This window comes from Sinohyriopsis cumingii, chromosome 15, assembly GCF_028554795.1.
Source record: "Sinohyriopsis cumingii isolate HCF-2022 chromosome 15, ASM2855479v2, whole genome shotgun sequence".
NCBI lineage: Eukaryota > Metazoa > Mollusca > Bivalvia > Unionida > Unionidae > Sinohyriopsis > Sinohyriopsis cumingii.
Genome location: NC_142975.1, coordinates 124,078,198 through 124,105,250, shown reverse-complemented (window position 1 = coordinate 124,105,250; position 27,053 = coordinate 124,078,198). Strand labels below are relative to the sequence as shown.

General features: G+C 38.9%; 1 protein-coding gene across 2 annotated transcripts in view; it reads left to right on the top strand.

Moving 5' to 3' along the window:
- The window catches only part of LOC149782670 (uncharacterized), a 69,464-nt gene extending 42,661 nt beyond the window's left edge, over positions 1–26,803 (top strand). For both annotated transcript variants that reach the window (XM_089934162.1, XM_089934163.1), the window contains exons 3-5: positions 23,473–23,599; positions 24,341–24,533; positions 25,626–26,803. In XM_089934162.1, the coding sequence (XP_089790288.1) occupies positions 23,473–23,599; positions 24,341–24,533; positions 25,626–25,814 (509 nt within the window). In that variant the 3' untranslated portion in view covers positions 25,815–26,803. The remainder of the gene's footprint in view (positions 1–23,472; positions 23,600–24,340; positions 24,534–25,625) is intronic.
- The last annotated feature ends 250 nt before the right edge of the window (positions 26,804–27,053 follow it).

The window sequence follows — 27,053 nt, the reverse complement described above, 5'->3', positions numbered from 1 at the left end:
CTGGACACAAGGTTCCCGTTCGAGGAGAATTTCAGGGAGGGATTGGGAAGCAGGTAACCGATGCAACTGCTCAATAAAATGGTCCACACTTGTTTGTCTCCTTGTTGCAAACTCAGATTGGCAATGGCTGCCCCGATGACACAATACACTACGAAGATTTGGCAGAAAAAGACGATTTGCGTTTTAGGCACACGTTCTCCACACCACACCCACAAGGGTTGTTTTTGTAAATCTTGCACAGAAGAACTGGGTGAAGGAGGAGTGGTCGACGTAGCTGCGTCTGTGTGAAAGGGCATGATGGTCACTTCTTTTTATAGTCGATGACTTGCGAAGCGTCGATCCAAGAATCAAAACTGGGTGGATATCCTTTCCAACGTACTTTGACTTCTTTGACACTTCGTTTGCCTACTTTACGGGTTCTGCGTTCGAGAATGCTTTCGATGTCGTACACGTCGTCTTCTTTTTTGGTGACACGTTGTAACTCGGGCAAATAAAACGTTCCTTTGAGCACTTCTTCGTTCATGTCTTCCAATTTATAGACGGCAGGATGACGGCCATGCACTCGTCCAGTGACGCGAAACAATTCGGTCGTCCAGTTAGGTAAGTAACCTTTGTCGAAAGTGCGTTTGGTTTTGCCAATGCGCACCCAATCTCCTACGGCCAACTCTCCACTTTTCTTGGGGACAGCCCTCGTCGGGGACGTACCAAACAGGCGCTCAAACACCAACACTTCGTTGTCGGGAGTCACGTCTTGCGGGGCACGTCCGATGCTTCGATGGTAAGATTGGTTGTACGCTTGCACCAGGTGCGGTAAGATGTCAATGTACTTCAGAGTGTGGTGATGCGTAAAATATTTCCACATGCGTTCTTTCAAAGTGCGTTGAAAACGTTCCACGATGCTGGCTTTGGTTTCGGGATTCTCGGTGGTAAAAAAATGAATGTCACGTTTCCTTAATTCTTTTTGGAAAGCTTGGTTCAGAAATTCGGTGCCTTTGTCCGTTTGCCATCGAAGAGGGTGACGACCGCTTTGTTTCAACACCCGTTGCAGGGCTCGCTTTGGAAGTCAAGGGCACGACCCAGGCAAATTTGGAAAAGACGTCGGTGACACAAAACAAATATTTGTAGCCGCGATTGTAGCTGGCCAAATGAGAGACATCGGCTAAATCGGCTTGCCATTGATGATCGATGCCTTCCACTCGGGTGCGACTTCTGGCAAACTTGCGTCGAATGCGTTTGTGTAAAGTGTAGGTAGCTTGTTCTTGTAACCATCGTTGCACTTGAGGTAAACGGAGACTTTTCAGTCGCGTTTTGGCAGCACGATACAATTTTTGAACTCCTGCGTAACCTGCAGGATGAGAGGGATCGTAGTAAATGCTGGCTAAGACTTTTTCCATTTTTTATTTTTTGTGTTCGTATGTTAATAAGACACCCACTCTTGGCGGATGCTACTCTTTTTCTCTTGGGGTACTTTCTTGGATTGCAATGCTTTGCGTGTGTGACCGGCAATAGGTGTCGAAGAGGAGGATGTCTGAGCGGGGGATATCGGTTCTTGTTTCACTTCTGTCTTCACTTCTGTCTTCACTTTCTTTTTCTCTTGTGATGAAGAAGGGGTGGCCATCATCTTTTTAATCCATCCAATTCTGGAGGTAGGTGGTGTTGTTAACTTGCGTACTTTTTCTGGTGGAGTTTGAAACCCTTCTTCTTCTTCTTCTTTTTCTGTCTTGGTCACTGGTAGTGGTGGTACTGGTACTGGTACTGGTACTGGTGATGGTGCTGGACTTTTCATCAAGGTCTTAAAATCTTTCAGAGTGGGTAGAGCTGCTTCGTCTAAAGCTTTCTGGTGAAAGAGTTGCAGTCGTTGCAAAAGTTGACCGTACTTTTGCGATTTTTCTGTTTCGGACAAATCTTGGCGATCCATCAAGGACTGCAATTCGTGTTGTAACTGGGACATCTCGCTCAAATTGGGATTGGGAGGTAAATGCGGGGTACGTTGTTCTTGCCACCGATGGTATTCCATCCATCGTTTGTAAGGCACTAAAGCTAGTTTTCGTCCTTCCATGGGGTTGTCAGGGGTCGATTCTGAGATCTTGAGACTTCCGATGGCCTTTTTATCTTGCTCCCACCAGTCTTCCCAACATGGTTCCCAAGACTCCTTTCAGTATGGGGCCTAACAAGAGAGGCAAAATGCCTCCACGTTGGACCAACATCTTCTTCTTTTGATGAATGGGAATTTTCTTTTGAACCATTTGGCGAAGAACGTGACGATGTTTGCCTAAGCATTGTTTCTGGTGTTTGGACAAAGGGATCGTGCCTTTCAAGACGTTCAAACAACATTCACACACGGTATCGAAGACCTCATTGGAGGCCGATTGAATGAGTTTTTTTCGTAGAGGTGGAGAAGCTTTGGACAGGATAGATAACATGTCCCCATGTTTGACTAAACGTGGTGGTAGTCCTTTCCTTTTCTTTCCTTGGGGTTTTCTGGAGGGTGACATCTTTGAGTCTTCAGGAGCACCAAAAAACACTGATACCCCCGACTTGGTCACAGGCCTTTTTATACTGGAACGCGTCGCCACTGATTGTCTTTACGTCGTATTAGTTTGAGGACAGGCATGACACGTCGTGCAGGGGTACGCAACGGACTAAATCGAGCCAGTTCTTGCTTGGACAATCCAGTAAACTTTGTAACATGCCCGATCTTTCTTAAACTTTGATTTTGGGAGAAGGTACTTTGTGAGCAGCAGCAACTGCCGCTAAATTGGAGGGTCCTGCCACTGGGGAAGTTCTTTTTTAGGGTCAATAACGGAGAAGTTCTTGGTCGATCAACGTCTCCAAGTACTTTTCAGTTCTTGGTGTCATCAACGGAGAAGTGGATGAACGTGAGGATGCCGGAGACGCAGTCACCGCCGTGGCAGGTCGTGGTTTACGAGTGTAAAGTTGCGTCCTGGCCGAAGTGCCTCTCTTGCGACTAGTTTTCTTCTGTGGACTTTTCTTTTTCTGGCGACTTTTTCTCTGTTTCTTTTTCTGGGGGCTTCTTTTCTTTTTCCGGGGTGGTGTCTAGTCAGAGGAGGGTCCTGCCACTGGAGAAGTTCTTCTTCTTCTTGGGGACCTGGTCTTTTTCTTTTTCTTCTTGGGGCTTCGTTGGACTTTTTTCTTGGGTATAACTTTGGGGGTATTAGGATCCCATCTTAAGAGAGAGCGAATGATGACCCCTCCTAGAGTACCGCTCCCTCCAGGTTTCAAAATGATTTGTTTTTTGGTTTGAGTGTCGATGCGGGGATCGGCCAGTTGGACCAAAGCGACTTTGTTTCGGTCGAAAAAGCGTTTGGTTTGATGAGGAATCTGAATGATTCCTTGGAGTAATTGACGTGCCGTCACCGTGAACCATCGTAAGACTTCTTTGAGACTAGCTTCTAAGACACAAGCTCGTATTTGTGGATTTTTTTCTCGACTGATGCCATACAAGGCACGAATCAATTTGACGGGAAGATGCGACTGAAGGGACGTCATGTTGACGTTGTGTGAGACAGACGAAAAAGGGTCTGAGGTTTTTATAGATTTTTTTATGTGGAGTGACATTAAGTCGAGGACGGAGACGTGTACAGGACAGGTCCTCCGTCTTGGCACCAGTGGTGAAACAAGTGGGTACGAAATCGCAAATCCTCGGGGGTCGTAGGTTTCAAATCGACGAGTAAATAGGCGTGTGGAGTTTGAGTGGCATCGTCGTACGCCTGAGTCAGCCAAGGCGTTCCTAACTGTTTGGCTAAGACTTGCACTTGCGATTTATCTCGAGGGCTTTTAAACAAGACCACGTAATGCGCATTGAGACTGATGGTGCGATGGGCTTTACTTTGTTGAAACAAAGTTTGGGTGATGTAAACGACACTGGCATTACGGTGATGCCCTTTGCGCGTAAACCACAGTTTAATTTCTTCTTCGTCTTCTCCTAACATGTCGTCGAAAATGACCAAATGGGTTTGACGGGAGTCAGAGACGATGCCGTCGTCTTCTTTAGGAATGCCTTCCAAAAACACGATGGAATCGCCTTGACTTTCTCGCAAGAGGCTGTACGCCGATTGCCACTCTTTGTAACACCACACGATCCGTTGAGGTGGCCGATCGATCAAATGATGTTTATGTTCGATCAAACGTTTGACGAATTCGGTTTTGCCTGAACCGCTAGGTCCGGCAATGAGCATGTTAAAGGGATGGCGAAGATACAAAGCCTCCCAACTGGCACGATCTAAGTGTTCGTCGATGACTTTGACAGTAGAGGAAGAGGGAGCAGAGACAGCAGAGGTAGCCATTGTGTGAGAAATGTCACTTGTGACACGAAAACAAACAAGACAAGAGTTTATATACCTTTTTTCAGAACACGTTTATTGAATGTTTTTTCAAACATGAATACGAAAGACAAAAATACATAAAAGCCAATGGCTTAAGTACAAGGATAAAAGGTACATGATAACCATTAACGTGGAATAAACACAAGTGTCTGTACAACAAAATGTTTTGGGTAAAGTTCTGACCAGTTCTATAGTAGGGGGTAAGGTCACACAAGTGTCCTCCCGAAAGGGTCTTTCAGGCCTGTCCACGACAGTCCTGTCCTGGGTGACGGGTTCTTCTGGCACCGTCACTAACACGGGTTGAAAAGTAACTTTTTTCCTTGAACAACTCTCGTGCATACTGGGCCACTTCTTGGGTCCAAGCCTCAAAATCCCATTCTTTCCAGGCACGGACATCTGTCCAGTGGGGATGTAAGTCACAAGCTACACACACATCGTCATACACGTCTTGGGTAGCTAAAAGTTGACGAATCTTTTTTTCCCGTAGAGGTCGAGAAGTAACCAGATGAAAACGTAAGGCTTTGAGCAAAAGGAGTCTCTCGTGAACATTTAAAGGCACCACTTTCATGTTGAATGGGTGGTAAGAACTGATCGTAAAGAGTCCACAAGGAATCGGCTGGTAAACGAAATCCCAGAAAACAAGTCACTAAGACACACACCACTTGTCGACCCAAATTGAATGGATACAGTTCTTGTAATAATCGATGGTAATGATCCACGGTTTGAATATGGTCATTGAGTTCCTTCCACGGAATCTGTTCAATAATATCTGACATAATCCGTGGCATGGCAACTTGATTTTATAGTCTCTTTGTTTCGGAAGCAATAAAGGTAATTTCTAACTAAACATGTTCGTTCTCCAGTAGGGAATTTAAATGTTACATACTGTAATTGAAACGTCAGAGTTTGTCTAGATGTTTCGTCTTTTTCTAAGCAGATTCCATGTAACAAATGTTGGTAATCCTTTAACTCGTCTTCCTCAATACGTTGCAGTAAGTGAATCTCGAAGTATCCAAAATTACGAACGTCTAGTTCATCAGCATTCACAAACTGAAAATGTTCAACAAGGTCTGACCACTGAAAAAATTTCTGACGAATCAGTCCCCTTATATCATTCAGGTACCAGTGGTTAAAGATCTGGTGACGTAACGGATGCAATTGTTCTTTACGTTTGACTTGTATTTTGACCAGTTCTCGGTAAATCCTTTCTCTCAACTCCTCAGGCAAGCCCAAAATGTTCTTTTGTAAAGTATCCATAAGTATATACACTGTTTTTGGAATCCTTGGGTGGTGGCCAATAGCCTCGTTTACCTTTGTGCCTGATGTAATATCCACTCATAATCAGTCTTCTTATACTTTGAAACAGAGCATAATTTAAAAACGGTTCAATAACTTTGCGTTTGCGTTTCACTTGTATTTTGATCAGTTCTCGGTAAATGCGTTCTCTCAACTCCACAGGCAAGGCACGAATGTTCTCTAGCAAAGTATCCATGAATAGGTCATACTAAATCCTCTTTGGTCTGACACAAGAAATGTACTCTTTGACAGACATGGTTTTAATTCATTGTCGAATCTAAATCGTTTAGTCACTAATCTACACATTACAATTCGTTCAGAAGTTTCCTCTTTCACTAAGTTGACATTGAGTACAAGATGTTGGTAATTCGTTAACTCTTCCTCTGGAATTCGATGCAGTGCGTTTACAATGTAGTAGATAGAATCGTCAATACCAAACCATTCCTTTTTAAAACCAGGTGGTCGTTGATCAATGTCTGTCCAATGGAACACTTTCAACTCAATCAGTCCTTGTATAGCATTCAGGTACCAGTGGTTCAAACACCGGTGACGTAACGGATGCAATTGTTCTTTACGTTTCACTTGTATTTTGACCAGCTCTCGGTCAATGCGTTCTCTCAACTCCACAATCAAAGCACGAATGTTCTCTTGTAAAGTATCCATGAACAGATTATGGTAAGTTACTTCAATGTCTCGGTCCCACTAAGGGTAAGTAATGACAATTCGGTGACCATCGAGCATGTTCTACGTAGGCCGAATCTTGCGGTTCCCAGTGGTGAAGTGACACACCGCAACTGAAGCACTTGTCTTTATCTCCTTCGCCCAAGTAGAAAAATCCTGCTCTGGCTAATTCTTCGGGGGTCGGTCCTCCCAGATACTTAGGCCATTTTCCTTTGAACGATTGAAGACGATTTTCAAAGTCGCAGTATTCTGACAAACGCACAGGAAACGAATATTCGTCTTTCACAGGTTCGTTTCGATGAGGGTTGAGTGACATGGGCAGGAGTTTGCTCAGGGCTGGATGACATCCGTAGGGGGGTAGACGTGAAGGTGAACATCCCCCTTTAAAACGAAACCCAGTAAAATGTCCAAGAGGACGAGCAGCATCACTTTCGCATGCCTCAGGTTTGACACGCACAGCATCACTTTCCATGATAGGGGTCGTGAGAACAAAGTTCCCATGATGCTTTACGGCATCGCTAAGGTCACAACGTACAGCATCGTACCCATCGCAAGGCTCACAATCGCATTCCACTTCCGAAGCCTCACACTTGAATTGTGCCTTTCTAAACAACTTGTTCTGTGTTTCTCTGAAAGTATTCATCTTGTTCGCTCGGTCTTGGTAGTCACAATGAACTATCGATCTTGACCATAGCCCCCTTTTTATACTAGTCGCAATGCAGTCTCTAGCTTGTACATCTTTCCTTTTTATGTTTTTCATGTCTTGTTCTGGAAGGTACCGTCTCTAAGGTACCGTCAACATTGTACCGTAGTATGATGGGTGGAAAGGCCATAGAAAGGTAAGGGCAGTGCGGAGACCATCGAGTATGTTCCAGAATAGTTGAATCTTTATAGATACATAGATCCATTCGTAACTTCAGTCCGCAAGCGAAACACTGTACCTCGTATCCCAATCCTGACTCAGGTCCCAAGTAGACAAATCCTGTTCTAGCTAAAACATGCGAAGAAGGTAATCCTTCCCTATTCGTAGGCCATTTCTGAAACGTGTCCAATCGACGGGCACAATCACAATAGTCAGGTAAGAAGACTGGAAAATGGTAGGATTTGAACTTGGAGTTCTCATCGGGTTTCTCACTCGATTCTTGCTGTGGCGAAGTCATCCTTCTAGCAGGTGACTATCCTCTTACAACTAATGTTTTATACCAACGTGTCCATACGGTAAGGTGAAATGATTGGGAAGTCGAACTCGCTTCTGGTACACGATTTGATAGTCTTTTTCCAAGGGCCGACTGACGATGTGGTGAGTGGGTAAACGTACAATCTTGTTCGGTTGGTGAGTGATCACTTTAAAGTTTCCATCCTCTCCCGATTGCAAGGCTTCTTTCAATACCCCAAAGTTGACCACACGACTGGTACGATAATTCAGAGTCAGTCCTTTCACTTTGCACGTCGTGTGCACTTCTCCTTGTTTGTCCTGGTATTCGTAGCCGTAATTTTTAGGACCGCCACTCACGAAACTTAGAATCTTGTCGTCGGGATGCTCGTCTGTCCAGGCTCCTAAACGGTCTCCTTCGATGTCAGGGTGCTGTTGACTCGGGTGATGGATGTGAATGCAACTGTCCGTGTCAAAGTACAGGACGCGTTCTCCTAACAGTTCTAAAGCTTCGTACAATTTTAAGCGAGCATGAGCTGTCACGTAAGCCGCAATGATGACATTTCCAAAAGTGTCGTCTTGTACAAAGTCCAGATCTTCTTCGTAATTGACCAAGATCAAATCCTCTCGAACGACGTCCACGTGCTTCATGTATTTGGTTTTGTCGTGAATCATCTGGAAGTAGCGGGAAGGTTCTGTCAAATATTCCGTCTTGGGTAAACACGGTCGTTGTGCCATTTTACCCCACAAGCAATTTAACATCACTTTGGCAAACGATCGCCTGCCTTCGTTTTTCTCGATGTGGTCTAAAGAGATGCCTTCTTGTTCATAGTAATTCTCTTTGAATTGTATTTGGTCTTCGGGAGTGTGACACCAGGAAGGATAGCCGCTGGCTTCTTGTTTCAGTTTCAAAAAGGCATCCACGTAGTCGGCGAAAATGCCTTTCTGACTGGGATCACCCTTGTGGTATTGTTGTGTCTTGGGAAAGTGGCAAATTTCGTACACTTCTAACAGTTGGTATCCATGTCCAGAGTTTTGAACAATTCCACGCTGACCCAGGTTCCCGTCAAGGCCCGTTCTTCCTGGGTGTGCTGACAAGGCTGATCTTGGTTGCACGTTTCGGCACAAGTACGGCACAAGGGAAACATCAGTTTGCCTTGACAATGGTGAGGTAAGACGGGATGGTATAGGTTCGTGGGAGGCAAAACTTTACACTTGATCAAGCCTTCGTATTGTCGAAAGTTTTTCAGGTCGATGTGTTCCGTTAACAATTGAAGGTTCCCTACAGGAAAGCGACAATATTTGCACACGTAGGGATACAGCGAACACACGTCCAAGTATTTGATTTCTTCTCCTTTCTCTTCGTCGGCTTGGTACAGCAAACAGGTGGCATTGGTCCTTCCTCCGTACAAACCATCCCTTGGGTTCAGCGGGTCCATGAACTGGTAACTTTCCACCAGGCGTTTAAACTCGGGATCGGTTTTCAAACGGTGATCGTACTCGTGTTCCCACATTTCCACCACTTGGTATCCTTCCTGTTCCAACTTTAGGCGCCGCTGACAAGTGTCCTGGTACAAGTCTTCCATGGATCGTTGTAAAAACTGATTTTTAGTGCTACGATCAGGGTAACAGACGGGACATCCGTGAAATAAGCAACCGTTAAACTCGTACACGATCTTGGGGTTTTCTAAGTCCCAGCCATCGACCGAATACGTTCCGATGGTCTTTTCACCCCCTCCGTTGCGGGCATGCTGAATCCACTTGTCTTCCTTGTCGCACAAGTAATGTAACCAACGTAGGGCTTTGACCGAGTATTGACGTTTGACATAGTGGGTCGTTTGAGGGCTGATGACAGCCACGGTGTTTTCAGGCATGAATCGTTGCCGGTACACTAAGGAACACGCTTTGGCAATGGTGCAAGCTTCTTTCAAAGGATCGACCCCTCCGTGTTCCATGAACAGTTCTCGAAATTTTCCACAGCAGCGCCGTAAAATGTCCACGTCGGAACGACAATACTTTAGCATTTCTTCCTGAAAGTCGAAAGGGTCCGAGGCGTGAGCCTGGTACCAAGCGTAGAAAGCTTCTCGTTGTTCGGTACGCATGTTGTCGGGGTCGTAATGGTATAACGGTACCAATTGCGCAAGTCCAGGTGGGCGGAGCTTAAGGTGTATGGAACATTGTATTCAGAATTAAAGAACAAAACTAGCTGTGATTGGTGCATTATGTAAGACTTGTACTTTCTGTTTGGCTTAAAAAAAAGTTGAGCCTCTTGGCAACATGTGAGTTTGTGTTAATTTCTATCTAGATCATATTTTGTATTTTTTATGATTTTTTTAAAATATGGTACACATGCCTGAAAATGTGCTTGTTGTGACTAGATAACTCTTACCCCTGTCTAGTTCCAGTAGAGTTATCTCTCTTAAATGCAATGGAGTACCTGGTTATGTCATTGTCAAATTGACAATCTAGCATTGTTCTATATGACAGCGTGTGACATGCATGCCCAAGTAGGACAGAAAGTATATTTATTTCACAAAACATTAGCATTGAGGTATATGGAAAAACAATTGGTACCGTGATACCTAAAGGAAAGAATAGCCTCACAGTGTTTCCATAGAAACGCATACATGTGGGCGGCATTTATGAACTATACTAGTTTGATGTAGGAAAACAAATGTATGCTGAACACTTTTGGTCAAATATTGAAAGTTCTTTAAGAATAAAATGTATGAAATCTTTAGAAAATAGCACAAGATGGCTTTGGATGGGGACTTTTGATAACTATAGCTATGATAGATATAGACTTGTGTTACCTGATGCCTTTATGTATGTGCTGTTACCTCCTAGATTGGAATGCATGCAACAAAATAAGTTATGTAAACATAATATAGTTGATTTTGGCCAAATATTGGCTATTGTACCTGCAAAAGATGAAAAATCATGTGTACAAAAACAACTATCTTGTTCTTGTAAGGCATGCCATAAACCAGGATAGAGAACATTCTAAGTACACTTGTAGATAGATCACTTGTACCATGTGGGATGTTCTGGCATGAGTAATTTTTAGGTAATTTATTAAGGATTTGGTATTCCTTCCCATTTTGATTTGAATTGTCCTGCTCTAATTGTCCCTTTTTTTTTACACTCTCCTGCTTTGAAATTGTTCATGTAGTTAGTTCAGTTCTCTTGCATTCCCTTTTGTTGAAGTAGCAGTGAATACCAACAAACAAGAACAGTTTCCTTAAGTCAGCATTTCCCATTGGCACTTGTAAAAGCCCAATTATAATCTACTATTGACTTTCAATTAATCCTATTTCTTTCTGTCAAGCTGCTCCTGTGGAATTTCCATGTTTGGTCCAACATTACAGAATGATAACCATTTTAGTCACACAGTGCGTATTCATTCCATTCAAATCCACACTGTTCTTGAAACTTTGCATCCCATCGCAAGAATCCAAATTGGCATGAGATGATATCTGCATGGTTATGGAAGGCTGCACTCTACATGCCGGCATTGTAGAAAATATGAACTATGTGATATGAAAGAGCTGCGTCATCTTAGAAATTAAAATTACATGACTCTTGAGGTCTCCACTAAACATAGGAGTCTAAATGTTAGGTTCTCACTTTGTCAGTAATGTATTTTGAGATAATTTAATTGCAATGAAGTTAATACAGGTTGTTGATGAACTCATCTATATTACATGGATAATGTATTCAAGGTTACCACACCTTATGTATATCATTCAGTTATCTCCCTTACACCAGTCATAACATTTCAAGGAAATAAAATCTCACATTTTCAGTGACTGATTATGAAAATAAAGAGAAGATTTGTGAAGTATTATATTAGCCCTCAATCTTGATGCAAATGTAAGTAGAAGCAATTTGATAATTTCTCACAGTAAAGTTTACAAGTTTAAAAACTGATAAGGTATGTTCTGCTTGGCTCTGAGATAAGTTTCTCTCTATCTTATGCCAATTATTATTAAATTCTTATGTAGAAGAAATATACTTTATATGTATCTATATTATCTAAATTATTCACCCTTTTATATTAGATGGAAATGAACACAACTTCACTTGAAATTTGGGTCCTGTAAGGGATGTTATAGCACAGTTGCCTTTGGGCTGTCCTTGGACCTGTTGGGCCCTGCCCCATATATTTGTCCAAGGTAAGGTCATCAAACTTTCACTTCTCATTTTTCGCATTGCTGATTTTGCCACCTTTAATTCCTTTATCATAAGCTACCTCTCCCTTTTAGATAAACACTTTCCTCCTGTTTTTAACTCCATTTGATGTGCTATACTTAGTGTTTATATTTGGCATTTTTCTGTATTTTATTCCCCTAATTTCACCTCCCAATCCAAACATAACCACTTAGAAGCTGCGATTTACTATATTTGGTGACTGACTGGCTTATTGAAACAATTTTATTCACATTACAAAGGAGGAAAGCTTACTATTTGTGTTACAAAGAGGATGGGTAGGTGGACCTTTGTGTGAGGACTGGTGGTTAGTAACCTCTTGTATCTGTAGATAGTGTAAAGTGGTCAAAGCTTATACTTTATAATAAGATTGGGTCATGTCCACCTGTCTCTGATGTTAAGTTCTGCACCTACCAAACAAATATAAATTCCTTTCTTTTAGGTGAATTGTACATTTTGAAGTAGGACAGGTGCATACTGTTTGGTACATTGACCTTTGACCTAGTTATTACATAATATGATATAATGTGATTTATCCCATATCACCTATGTGAAGTTCAATAATTGCTGATATGAATAAGATACAACTCATAGTTGAAAGAATTCATTTTATTTCAAAAGATGATTTTGATGGTGAAGCAAAAGTATGAAAACAATAGTTCAAACAGCTCAATGACATTTCTATACACATTCATATAAGACATAGGTTAGTACCTCATCAAATTGTTTTTCACAAATGAGACTAAGTATATTTGTTACTTATACAGTCCCGAACTATTTCACAGATTATTGGAAAAATTAAGGTTTGCTATAGGTATAACGGTACCAATTGCGCAAGTCCAGGTGGGCGGAGCTTAAGGTGTATGGAACATTGTATTCAGAATTAAAGAACAAAACTAGCTGTGATTGGTGCATTATGTAAGACTTGTACTTTCTGTTTGGCTTAAAAAAAAGTTGAGCCTCTTGGCAACATGTGAGTTTGTGTTAATTTCTATCTAGATCATATTTTGTATTTTTTATGATTTTTTTAAAATATGGTACACATGCCTGAAAATGTGCTTGTTGTGACTAGATAACTCTTACCCCTGTCTAGTTCCAGTAGAGTTATCTCTCTTAAATGCAATGGAGTACCTGGTTATGTCATTGTCAAATTGACAATCTAGCATTGTTCTATATGACAGCGTGTGACATGCATGCCCAAGTAGGACAGAAAGTATATTTATTTCACAAAACATTAGCATTGAGGTATATGGAAAAACAATTGGTACCGTGATACCTAATAGTGAGCCTCAGGTAAATGGGGTAGAACGGCGTGTTGATTGGCTTCCGTATTGAAAAAGTGTGGAAAGTACCCTTTAGCCATTTCTGTCATTCCAAACGTTTTAGGCATTCGACTCAAAGGCATGGCCAAGTAGCTCATCGAATCTTTAAACTGTACTTGTCCCACTTGCATGAAAATGATTTTGGCTCCGTTTAAAGTCACTTTAGGACGCTCGGTGCCTTGTTCCGTATAGTATCTCAAAAGAAACTGTCCATCGTATCCGGAGAAATTGTGAGCCATCACCGTGGCATGACGATGACAATCTCCGTAACGTTCGATGTCCTCTTGGCTCCACGTCTTGTCGATGGGATCTAAGACCCATTGGGCAAAATCGGTTAACGTGTTCGGTCCCCGAAAGATTTTTTCACGCCCTCCGGGAATCTTGCTGCAGTGAGGGCAATGACTGAAAATAGGTTCTTGAATGCACTTCTCGCACGCTCGATGAGCCACGCAGAAATTAGGAATGTGAATGCCGGTCTCTTGCATGCATTCGAAATCAAAAAAGATGAAATTGCCTTTCTTCTTGTGACCGTCCTCTTTCTCTGGTGGGGGTTGGTATTTTTGCACGTAACATTCGTGTTCCAAGTCCACGATGTGGTGACAAATGTAACATTTTTTCTTTCCTCGACATACGTGTGCCTTGGTACTATTGGTACGTATGCCTTGTCCACACGTAGGGCACAATCTCAGGAGTTGACAAGCACATTTCTTCTGTGAACCTTGCGTCTTCAGATGTTGTTGGTAACAGGTAGGGCTGACAAACGTGCGCAGACAAGTTGAACAAGGCACTGGTTCTTCGCTCAGACAGGGTGGAGAGGCCAAACATCCTGAGCATTTCAATCCAAAATGCTTGTGTTGCGCTCGATTATTAAAACCATAATCACATTTCTCACAATAATAAACATATCCCAGGAATGCAGTGATACTGGTAATGGTATCGAAATGTTCATTGTGATAATAGACATGAATGTATTTTCCGTCCTTAAAATCTTGGCCTCGAAACAACAGAGACCCACGCATTTCTTGAGGGTGTACTTTCAAGGTGTATCGTGGAGCTAGGTCATCTTGCAATTTTTGCATCTCAGGAATGCCACAGGGTATGTCTTTGGACAGTCCGGCTTGTTGTAACAGGAGTTCTGCTTCGTTTCGTTGTTTGGCTCGGTTCGATTTTCGAATGTTCTCCCAGGTTCTTTTCCATTCTACCGTGTCGTTCTTGTTGGCATAGGTTCGTCCCACCACGATGGCACGGGCTAAACACATCTGGTCTTGAGGGTTGTTAATTCGGACGAGACTTGTTTTGGTGTTGCGAAGGTCGTCCACCAATAACATCTTTTTGCGTCCAGTCCCTTGAGGAGGAGAGACGTGGGTCATGTCCAGTGTGGCTTTACCATCGGTGATGTCAAACTGATCATTAGATTGTTGTACGTGTTGAATCTTGTCCATGACTTTGGAAGCAGTCAATTCTGCAGGGGTGCTAAACTCGATCCAAACAGGGGATTTCAAACCGTCGTGTTGTATGGAAAGTCTCAAGTGATCGTCTTCTTTGGGTTGACATTGTCGCTTGAGTGCGTTGAGCAAAGAATCCCACACCCCAGTGATGAACACTTCTGCTTTCTCTAACGGTACTTCAGCCTTGAAATCTTTAAACTTCACCGTGTAGGTGTAAGCCGTGGTTCTAAATTTTCTAGAGGAGCGCTTTTCCGTCTCTCGAATGGAATAGTATTTTTCAGGGTTGACTAAGGGTGGTGAACTTGGTTTAGAGGGTTCGGATTCTGGTTCACTCATGTCCTCTTCAAAATCACTGGCATGAATTTGTGCCAAGACTTCAGCTCTGGTACGAGGCGATAGATCACGTTTCTGCCTCTTACTTTCTTCTTCTTTCTTCTCGAATGAATAGGATCGTTTCATCTTGAGTGCAAAACGTCAAATGACTCATGTGTAAACACCATAGACTAATTTATAGTCATGGCAAACCAGCGTATATAAAAGGGTGTGTGTCTTGTTCTTTCACTATTCATTTCACTCTCAAGCCGAGCACAACGATGGAAGAGACTAACCAAATCGAACGTTTCGTCAGAGCTTTGAGAGGGGTCATTAGAAAATTCTCTTCAGACCAGCCGACGGACTACTCTCCTTCCTTTCGAGATAAAGTCAAGATACTTGCTATATCTGTCAGAAGAAAGGGCATTGGTCTTCAGAGTGTCCAGACTGTCAAAAAAGAAAAAAAAAGGGCTAAAAAAGACAAAAGTAAAGATACCTGTTATTATTGTCAAGAAAAAGGACATTGGTCTCCAGATTGCCCAAAAAAGAAACAAGAGGAGTCAAAAGAAAAGAGGAATTCTTCAGAAAAAGAGAGGGATTCTTCAGAGGAAGAGAGGGATTCTTCAGAGGAAGAAGAGGAAGAAAGAAGACAATTCTATTTACAAGAGGCAAAGAAACAGGAGAAGAAAAGAAGAAGGGAAGAAAATGAGGAGAAAGAAGAGGAAAAGACGGTGAAGAAATTCAAAAAACAGAGAGACTAAACAAGGAGAAAGAAGAAGTCAATGAACTTTTAATTAAAGTGTTGTGTTGTGAATTGTGAATTGGATTGTAACAATGGATAAAAGAATAAATTAATGATATAAGGTAAGTGTCTTTGAGTTATGATTTTAAAATAAGAACGTACACTCACGCACTCATAAAAAGACACGTACTAAAGGGGGGTAAAATGGGTTGTTTTTGAGTTATTGACAAATTGAAAGGGCTATCTCTTTTCGAGAAATGTGGGTGGCCCTGAAAAGGGCCTTTTTTGGTGTAGGGGTGAGTTTAAGCAATCAACTTTAACTGCCTTAAGCCTTTGCCACGGCCAAGGCCTACTTCTGGACTGCGTAATGTTGATGATTGGGTTGAAATCACTAAGGGTGGTACGGTAGGCTTAGTCACAGGGTTGACGTGTTTAGCTCGGGAAGGTCGTATTCTCTTCGGTCGTAATAAAGAAGTCTGATACATTTGTTTCAGACTTCTTAACTCCGCTAAAATGTCCAACAGTACCGTGACCGTTTGATTTTCACCCTCTTGTTTCTTTGCTGCTACTTCTTCTTGCTGTTGTTGCTGTTTTTTTTTCTTACCTCTTCTTCTTGCTGCTGCTGTAGGAGAAAAGCTTGTTCCGCTTCCTTTTGTCGTTGTATAAATTTCTCCAATTCTTCTTTCAGTCTCTGTCTAAAATTCTCCACTTGCGGTAATGAAGAAGGTAACGAAGGTTCCGGAACAAATTCTTGCGAGGTAAGAAAATCCACAAAATCCCAATGTACCTCTTCTGAAAGTAAGTCCGGGTTCCCTTGGGCAGTCTCCCCTGCTGGTGCACTCCAATGGATCGTTTTCTGAGTTTCCATCATGTTGAATCACTGTCGCATAGATTGACTGCACACAAGCGCTAGCGAATCTATATAGACCACGTCACGTCACAGTCTGCTCTCTTCGGATTGGATGCGGGCTGACTGAATTTTGTAACGCGTGTTCGGATTGGTGAATGAACTCAATCCTTTTCAATCCTTCCTCTACCTATAAATAAGCGCAGTTCACTGCATTGATTCACCTGTTCTCGTCGCTTCAAGATGTGGACCACAGTCGAATCATCCATCCTTGTGTCTTCCATGATGTTTAGGACGGACATGCTCATGTATGTCCGGTCCAAGTGGATCGTTGTCGACAAGTCAGACACCAGTCTGTGGATAGGAAGAGTGTATGTAGAAAGACAAGGTTGCCTCAAGAGGACACTGATTTATGGCCCTTGAGTAAGACGCAGCTTGAGGACAAGAAGATGCCGCAGATGCCCTTTATGTTAATGGATACATTAACATAAACCCAAAGGCCCTTTTCAGGGCCACCCATATTTCTCGAAAAGAGAATGACTTTCAATTGCCTACCCTTTTTTTTAAAAAAAAACATTATTTTAAAAATTTAAAAAAAAAAAAAATCCCATATTCAATTCCCCTTGTCCCTAGACAGACCCAAACTCTATTCCCATGTTCAATTCCCCTTGTCCCTAGACAGACCCAAACTCTATTCCCCATGTTCAATTCCCCTTGTCCCTAGACAGACCCAAACTCTATTCCCCTGTAATGGCAATTCCCATTGTCCCTAGAGTGACCCACGATTTTTCTCCATGTTAAATTTCCATTGTCCCCAGAGTGACCCAGGGGTGTTTTTAATGGTAATTCCCATTGTCCCTAGGGTGACCCCATTCACTACTATCGACTAAAGCCTGACCCTTCATTATTTAAATATATGTGACTGTATTTAATGCAGCAATGGGGCTGTTTTCTCACATCTTGTTTTGTATCCACTAAAACCAGACCCTTCAATGTTTAAAAATATTTGACTGTATTTAAGGCAGCAATGGGGCTGTTTCCTTACACGTTTGCTTTGTATCAACTAAAGTCAGACCATTCAATGTTTAAATATAAGTGACAGTATTTAAGGTAGCAATATGGCTGTTTTCTCACATTTTATTTTGTTCCGACTAAAGCCAGACCATTTAATGTTTAAATATATGTGACTGTATTTAAGGTAACAATGGGGCTATTTTCTCACATGTTTGTTTTGTACTGACTAAAGCCAGACCCTTCAATGTTTAAATATATGTGGCTGTATTTAAGTTAGCAATGGGGCTGTTTTCTCACATGTTTGTTTAGTATCGACCAAAGCCAGAACCTTAAATGTTTAAATATAGTGACAGTATTTAAGGTAACAATAGCGCTGTTTCCTCACATGTTTGTTTAGTATCGACTAAAGCCAGACCCTTCAATGTTTAAATATATGTGACTGTATTTAAGGTAGCAATATGGCTGTTTTCTCACATTTTGTTTACTATCGACTAAAACCAGACTGTTCAATGTTTAAATATATGTGACTGTATTTAAGGTAGCAATGGGGCTGTTTTCTCACATGTTTGTTTTGTATCGATTTAAGCCAGACCCTTCAATGTTTAAATATATGTGACTGTATTTAAGGTAACAATGGGGCTATTTTCTCACATGTTTGTTTTGTATCGATTTAAGCCAGACCCTTCAATGTTTAAATATATGTTCCAGTATTTAAGGCAGCAATATGGCTGTTTTCTCACATTTTGTGTTGTATCGAATAAAGCCAGACCTTTCAATATTTAAATATATGTTCCAGTATTTAAGGCAGCAATATGGCTGTTTTCTCACATTTTGTGTTGTATCGACTAAAACCAGACTGTTCAATGTTTAAATATATATGACTGTATTTAAGGTAGCAATATGGCTGTTTTCTCACATGTTTATTTTGCCAACTTGCATAAATCTGAGTCTTGAGGATAAATAGTGAGGTAATGATGTTCGATTTTCAATCAAATAGTATATAGTTATGGCTCTATTATAATAAACTAAGTAAAAGAAAGAAGCGAAAAAAAATGTTTGAAAACTTAGGAAATTATTATTTATTAAAGTTATAGTATAAAATACGTACAATATTATGAATTGAAAATAAAATATTCCTAAATAATAATATTCAAGTCCAAAACAGTCGGATATTCCGAATGAATTATGATCTTCGAATATATTTATCACAATGACATTTTCCAGAACTCTTTTGAGTAATTCACAGTAGTCCAAGAATAATGTTTTACTCCAATTAGTACTTTGTATTGAAATGGATAATCCTAACAAATGTCTCCTCGCAAATTATATAACCACAACATGAAAGGCATCTGCAGACTGATTTTAATGGATGTAGCAATAATCCCATATAGGAATAAATGCAAAATACAAATGAATTTAATTGCTCAGCTTTCTTCCTTTATACACTTATTGCGATTATTTATCACAAAATACCCCACATGACATATATCACTACTCAATCTAATATTTCACAATAAATATTCATTTGACCAGCCCATTCAATGGGAAATTACTTAATTCTTATAAGAAACCGCCGACCCCACCACATAATGAGAAATTGCCTCGAACAGGTTTAATTATTAGAACCTTGACAACATATATTGATATATCATGTTAATGTACAGCCATTGTAATATCTTACAATAGAATATATATCGGTGAACAAAATTAGCTATGGACAATCACTACAATTTATTGTCACAAACAAAAATAACACAATTTTATTTTTGCAGTCATGACCAAAATGTTACAAATAATGCAAAAATACATAACATCATAACACCTCTCATAAAGAAAAAGATAGTTTATGCAGTAAAGCTTTATTGTTCTGTATCAACCAAGCAAAGATATGACAATAAGAATAAAATACACAGGAAGATGTCTTCTAATAATACAAACTTATATACAAAAATATATACAAATTAAAGCAATACAGAACTTATATACAAGTGAACGTGCATCTACGATCCGATTGTCTATCCCTTTGATGTTCTAATGCCGAAATTGATTTCTAGCAACATCAAACTCTATCTCAACAATGTCTGATTTTACTTTTAATTTTGTTGATGGAAGTAATGAGATTGTGATCACTGAATATAATAATTGGAGAAGGAGCAGAACTAGTGAAATATTTTCCTGGGTGATTTTAAATTTTTTTTAGAGGAATAGGGCACTGAATGATCGATACCATTTTTTTTTGAATGAATACACCACGAACCCCTGCATCGCTTGAATCAACATACCTCTTAAATAATTTATTGAGATCGGGAGCTGAACGAAATGGTGTATGGCCGTTAATTTATCGAACCTCAGCGGCCATTTGTCACAGAAATGAAACCTTGTTTCCTTGCTCAACAAATTTGTTAGGGGCTCAGCAATTATGGAAATATTGGAGCAGCATTTCCTATAATATTCAGCCATGCCCAAAAATCACATCAGATGCTTGTCACTGATAGGCACAGGGCATTCAGCTTCCACAGTTTTAAATTTACCATGTTCAACAATAAGTCTTTAAAATGTAACACCTGCTCCATAAAACTCACTTTTACTTAAATTAATTGACAAATTTGCCTTACTCAGTCGAGGGAAGAATTTCCTGATAGTTTCCAGGTGATTGTACAATGTGTCGCTGTACATAAAGACGTCATCAATAGGCAGCACAGCTATCTATGCCAGATGTTACCATGTTCCTTAAGCTTTGGAATGTTAAGGGATAATGTTTCATACCAAATGGCAGTACTTTATGTATGTAGAATCCACGATTAGTTGCCAAGGCCGAAATGTACTTTGCTCTATCCGTAAGTGGAATTTGCTAGGATCATTTTAACAGGTCGAACATATTTTAATTTTTCGATTTTGTCAGTACAGTCATCAACTATTGATATTGGAAATGAATCCATTTTGATAACACTGTTCACTTTTCGGTAGTCAGTGCATATGCGGAAGGTATTATCTGGTCTCGGTACTAGAAAACACGGTGAGCTCCAGTTCCTTTTGTTTGGTTCAATATAAATATTTCTCCAAAAATATTTAATTTCCTTTTTCAAACGTTCCTGATATAGAGGATTCATTTTGTAAATGTCAGATTTTACCGACATATAATCAATAATTCAAGATCATTATAAATTTTGTTCGGATTGGGACATATCAGCTGCTTTAATTCATTCTTTTCTTGTGATTGTAGATTTGAAATTGTCTGGTCCAGATTCTCTAATACGTCCGGATTTCGAAGACTGGTTAAACCAAATCACTAAAGTTTGTTTGTTATAACTAAATTGAATGAATGATTAACATGGTTATCATTATCAAAATACTGCATGAATACATTTAGATGGCAAAGCTGTTTCTGTTTCCGCCTTCTGGGAGTGCTGATGATATAATTTAAGTCACTTACTTTCTTTTCTTAGCTGTATTTTGAACCATACTACCTGAAAAATTAAATTCATTTTTGTGTCAGCAGATAGAAGATTATTCCTTCTAGTTCCCAATCAGAGATATAACGAAGACTACTAACCTCTGAAACTTCCACAGACAATACGTCCAATATGTAACATGATCTATAGTATTTAGAAACGTCACTTTTAATTTTAGCCAGTAAAACATGATGTAAGATCTTGTGGTGAGTCTTATTGACACATAAATGACCAGCTAAATAAGTTTCATGGGCTAAACTAGGAATTTCCTGTATGTTCTACTTAGGAATAACATTTGATAGCTCACTGACCACTCGCCATTAGCGGGTATCTCAGGTGGTCTCCATTTTCTCATAAGGACCCCATTTTGTATAAAATAGCAAGTTGGTACATCTGCTGCTTCAGTTTTGTTAATATTCCTCTTAAACAAAAATTAGATCTCACGAACGTATTCCTGTTCGACAATGAGTGATTGTATCTTGTTACCCTCTTTATAAATGGGAGAATGAGTAGCATAAAGAGGATCACAATCATCAATACCGTTTGACTGATCAATACAAATTACAAACGTGATCTCGTCAAAAGCCGACCAATAGATGTTTAAGCTCAAGGAATAATTTCCTGATCAGCTTCATTTTCAAGAGTGTTCTTTGCCATAGCTCCCGTAACTACACAAGCAGGATTTAAATCAGAGACATCATTTTCAATACTATCAACCTTTTGACCGAAACAAGTCTTCTCAGCCACAATTGGATTAACCACAATCTTTTCTCCAGCTAAGTCATTGTCTAGCAATAAATGTACACCCACAATAGGCAACTAATTCACTGGTCCTGAACTGGTGATAAATTAACATTATGAAGTGGAATTTGAATAAAGCTGCACTCTACTCTTTGGACAAGAACACTTTCAGAAGAAGAAGGAGACTTCTCAGACATAAACAAAGTATCTGATAATAAAAGACTTTCATAAGCTCCTGTGTCCCTTAATATTTTAATAAGGATAGCATTGGCAGAATTACTCATAAGTGATATAATACCTTTGGACATGAATGGTTCACAATCCTCCATAATATAATCAGATAGGAATTTGACCGCAAAACTGTATTGTTGACAAAGACATTAACCTTTGAGAAACAAGAACATCTGGAACAGCTCTGTCATTCTTCTGTTGCTTATTATTTTAACTTATAGCAACCAGAAATGAAGTATCCGATTTTCTTGCAATAAGTACACGTAGAAGAGTTAAGGATAACACGTATTCGTATGAGACGGAGGTGGTTTCTTACTTAGAACCCGCTGGGAGAAAAACATATTGGCAGTGAAAATGTATGGGTCACGGAATAGTCGTCAGCTAGAGCAGGGTGTGATATTTCCTTTTGCGATTCTGACAGCTCTGTCGATATTCATCAGGTACCAACTCATAACCCTTCAAGATACATCCCATGACCAAATCATAATCAGCACTTGCTTCTACTGACAGTGAAATATAAGCTTCACAAGCTTTACAAATTAGTACAAGCTATAAGAAAACGTCCAGTGCTCTCTTGGCCATTTCAAATTTTCAGCTATTTTTTCATAATGCGGAAAACATTTATCTTTATCTTTCCTCTACCTTCTTTTTGCATTTACCGCTTTTCCCTCTCTCTCTTTCCTTCTTTATAAGTTGAAATTTTCTTTCTTTTTTATACATTTAACTTTCCCTTTTTCTTTCTTCTTTCTGAATTTTACATTTTAAGTGTCTTTTTCTCTTTCCTGTTTCTAAATTTGTCTCTCCCTTTCCTCTTTCTGGTTTAGGATTTCCTTCATTTCTTTTTGAAGCTAAATATTTATTAAATCAGTTTCTGTCTGGAGTTTGTGTTTTAGTTATTTTAATTTCATTTCAGAGCTAGGTAGAGACGTAATTGATCCTCAAGCACTTGCATCAAAAATGTTTTTTTTTTCCACATCAAATACGAGATCAAAATATTTCTTATTTCTCTTGCTTACAAAGGCTGTTTTACATCCGAAAAACAACTCATCCTTCTTTAAATAATCCAACCCTTTCTGTGTTGGATTGGAAACAAAACTCTACAACCTAGACAATAATATGAAAGCTTGCTGGTTGTATTAAGTAAAATCGAAACACAAGGTACAATGATATCTCCCCCCCCCAAAAAAAAAATGAATTTAAATTTTCAAAATCAGTTTGAATATAGCTGAAATAATTCTGATATTCGAATTCCGAACGAGCCCCCAATTTCTGTCACTTAGTGTTTGACCATAGGATAGTAAGAATATATAATGTTTGTTTGTAAGAGAAAATATACACACGCCTCATGGTGCATTATGTTACCATTTATTGTGTACTGTGTCTTCATGTGTACAAAGTGTATCTTTGGTACAGAATTATTCCCCAGCTGATATGACTACATTAGGATGATTAACGCTTGGTTTTCTATACGGTATTTAAAACTGCAGAACTGAGGGACAACCACGGTCGCAAACGAATAGGGAACTTTGCATCTTAGCATTTCCTTCCGTGTGGATCAAACGTACAAAAATTAGATTCTTTCCTAGACACTTTTCATATTTTTCGAATATAAGTTAATACTAACTAAGCCTATCAATCAATAATTTCACTGAATGCATTCCATGTCTTCTCTCTTTAGGCGGTTACGTGGTTCAGGATTGTATTTATTGCTACTACGTCAAGCAATTCATCGACATAGCGGTGAATAAAACAACGGATTCAGAACTTCGAAAGATCCTGGAGAAAAGATCGGCATCATTGGAGAGGTAAGGTAGATTCACGAAACACTCAAAACATTTAAATGATAGTTAATGCCAATTAGAGAAACATAGAGTGTGATGAGAACAGCTATTAGTAAAGACAACCTCACAAGGAGACCGAGTTAGTTTTTTTCCTATTAAAATGAATGACTGGGAACGATACGCACACATTTCTTTGCCTGATAAATACCAACTGATGAAGACGACACTAAATATCTGCCGGCTAACCTTGTCATCAAAATCAAAAATTTTGGTGACTCACCGAATTTAATATATATATATATATATATATATATATATATATATATATATATATATATATATATATATATATATATATATATATATATATATATATATGTACCCATATTTCTTGTGTTAACAAAGTCCCAAGATTTCAAGCTTTACGGAAACTACTGTGAAAACCATTGTATTTAGAAGACTAAAGATGACGTATCATTGTCCCATGCAAAAAATACACACTTACACTCATAAGAAACATACAAACGCAATGTTTATTGCACCATCCTGAACTTTCAAATCGGCAAACCACAACCTGGATACATTATTAAGAAAGTTATTGGACATATTGTATCCCAGAACGAGGAATAGTGATAAAAGGAGTTAATAATATATATGTGTATATGAGAGAGAGAGAGAGAGAGAGAGAGAGAGAGAGGGTGGGGGTGGGGGAGAGGGAGAGTCCATTCTTCAAATACAAATTTCAAATATGATTGTGGTTTCTAGATATTATAGAGGCCTGTTCGAAGTCTGGCATATAGGAGATCCTAGCGGAATAGCCCTGAATAATGCATGTGCTGATTACCTTGGCCAGCTAAAGAATGTTGCCGTGAATATGAGCCCACTGTACTTCGTTGTTACCTTGATACCCTGTGCAAAACTTTGGCCCTGGCTTGGAAAGGAAATATCGGACCAACAGGTAAGTATTTGTTTAACATCACTGATTACGGTAGAGTATTAGCATTTCTAGCCCCATGTTGCGGGTCAAAGTTACGAAAAGCACTATATTCTTACATCATGAGACAGATATTTTGGCAAAATTAGTTGTCGTAGGCAGTATCGATGGTTCAGTATTAAAAGAAAATTAGCGTGCATCCAGTCCCAAAGGTTTGGATGCCATCTTGATCGAGTTGATTTCAAAATTAGAGGAAATAACTCGTGGATGACACTTTGATATTTATTTTCGATCTGTTTATAGAAGTGACACTATAAATGGCAATAGGAAGAGATATAATGCTTATTTGAGTAGTGTCCATGTTGCAACTTAGATGGATAGCTTGTCCAACTCATCGGAACTTTGATCATAGAAATTGAAGAAGCCAGCCAAACGACATGTCAAACTTCTTGAGATTTTCATGTTGACTGAATAACTGCTGTCAATTTTCCTATATCGAAAAAGAAACTGGAGCTGAATATTCATTTCTAATAGATACTGAGCATATTAAATATTTGTATGGAATATGGGAAAATCTTCATATATACTATTCTTCCTTTAGTCTCTCTATCTTGTGCATTATGCATAATAAAATCAGCAAAATAAAGTTCCTTGTTTTTTTCCCGATTCGTGCGGTTACTCACATCGAAATTTCCTAGTAACATTGCACTTTTTCAGTTCGTATTGTATATATGACACGATTCAACGAATTGTTAACTATGCCAAGTTTTTACATTGGTTACATCAAAATGCATGGATATTTAGCAAAACATAACTCCCAAACGCAACTTGTGACTTGTATGTCGAAATGGACGCAGAATATTAAGGATATCGAGTTACCAGAAAACGTAGGAGCTTGTATATGTGCGCGTGTTTATATATATATATATGTATATATATATATATATATATATATATATATATATATATATATATATATATATATATATATATATATATATATATATATATATATATATATTGTACATTTATTTTCCTGTAACTAAGATATTAGTATTCTTATCACTACCATTATTATTATTATTATTATTATTATTATTATTATTATTATTTCAGCACAACTTTGGTGTCTATGAAAGTTGGGTTAAAGAGAACCTCAATTCCAGTTCCGTCAGTTACAAGGCATTGGATAAAGTTATAGATGATAAGTCCAGCCTAATAGACAAGAAGCTGGCGCTCACACTCTATAGAAACATGATGCAGGCGGAAGCAAATTTCTTCAACTCTGTGTTTAGTAATTTATAACTCTTGTATTTGTTAAAAGTACAGCCTAATCGAATGATTTAGAGCATATTTGTCATGCAAATCGATATGTAAACTGGAACATGGAGTCAGTTTGAAAGGACAAATTATATCTACATAACTGTCAAGGTAACAATATTAAGACCTATAATGTGCACCTGATTTTGATGGCATGAAAAATAATGACATATTACTGTATTGCATTTTTATTGTATTATTGTCTTTCAAACGCATATATGATATTCTGTGAAATCAATAAATAGTTTTGTTTTACACAAAGTTACCAACTTTATATTACACCATATTATTTCTATATTTATATTCATATTTTTTTTAAAATCCATTTTCACAATGTTCGATAAAGACTTAATATAACATACAGGATTAAAATAAATGTTTAATAATGTCTTAGCCACAATTACAAAATTAACAAATCTGATGTTTAAGAATTCTCATGCTTTGAGAATGATATAATTTACTAATAGGTCATGTAGCATCTTCTCCGTAAATTCCTCGAATCTTATATCATTGTTTTCCTTTACTAACGTATAAATTAACTTGATTTCTTCGTGTGATTTGGTTTCTAGATTATTACCTTTCTTTGTAGACTGTAGGGTATATATAATCTGGCTGAAGTGAATAATTAATTAATTTTTAGTTCATGTTTCCTATTATTGTTTCTGTTTTAATATCAATCTGCAGATGTATTTAATATTGCGTTTATAATTAATCAGAGAGGAATGTTTTGATTGGCCTATTCGATGGGGTTACAAAATGCTCATATGACTGTCTGGATTAAAGCAACATTTTGAGATTGCTGTAAATTCATTCAAAGGTATTTTGGACACTGGAATTCATTAGGACCACTTTTTTCTTTAGGATGTATGTTTGATCATTTAGGATTATTTTAGATTTAATTCATAATACTGTAATTTCCTCTTATATTTTCATTTTATAACTTAGAGAATTAAAATGTCTTAATTATTAAAAAATTTGTTGATTTTACTTCTTTCTGTTACTTTAGTGTAAGACCATTTAGTCGTAACATATATTGGGAGTTCGTCCGGGATAAGAATTTATTTAAAGTAAAGTGGATAACTTTGCTTAAAATCATACCCAGAAAAGGTTAGAGTCTTCAAAGAAAGACAATTTGCTGAGCTTGCCAACCATTATTATTTGTAATAAATAAGTATGAGCTATGAACTTGCAGATGGGTGTGAAATAGGTATGGGGACTCTAGTA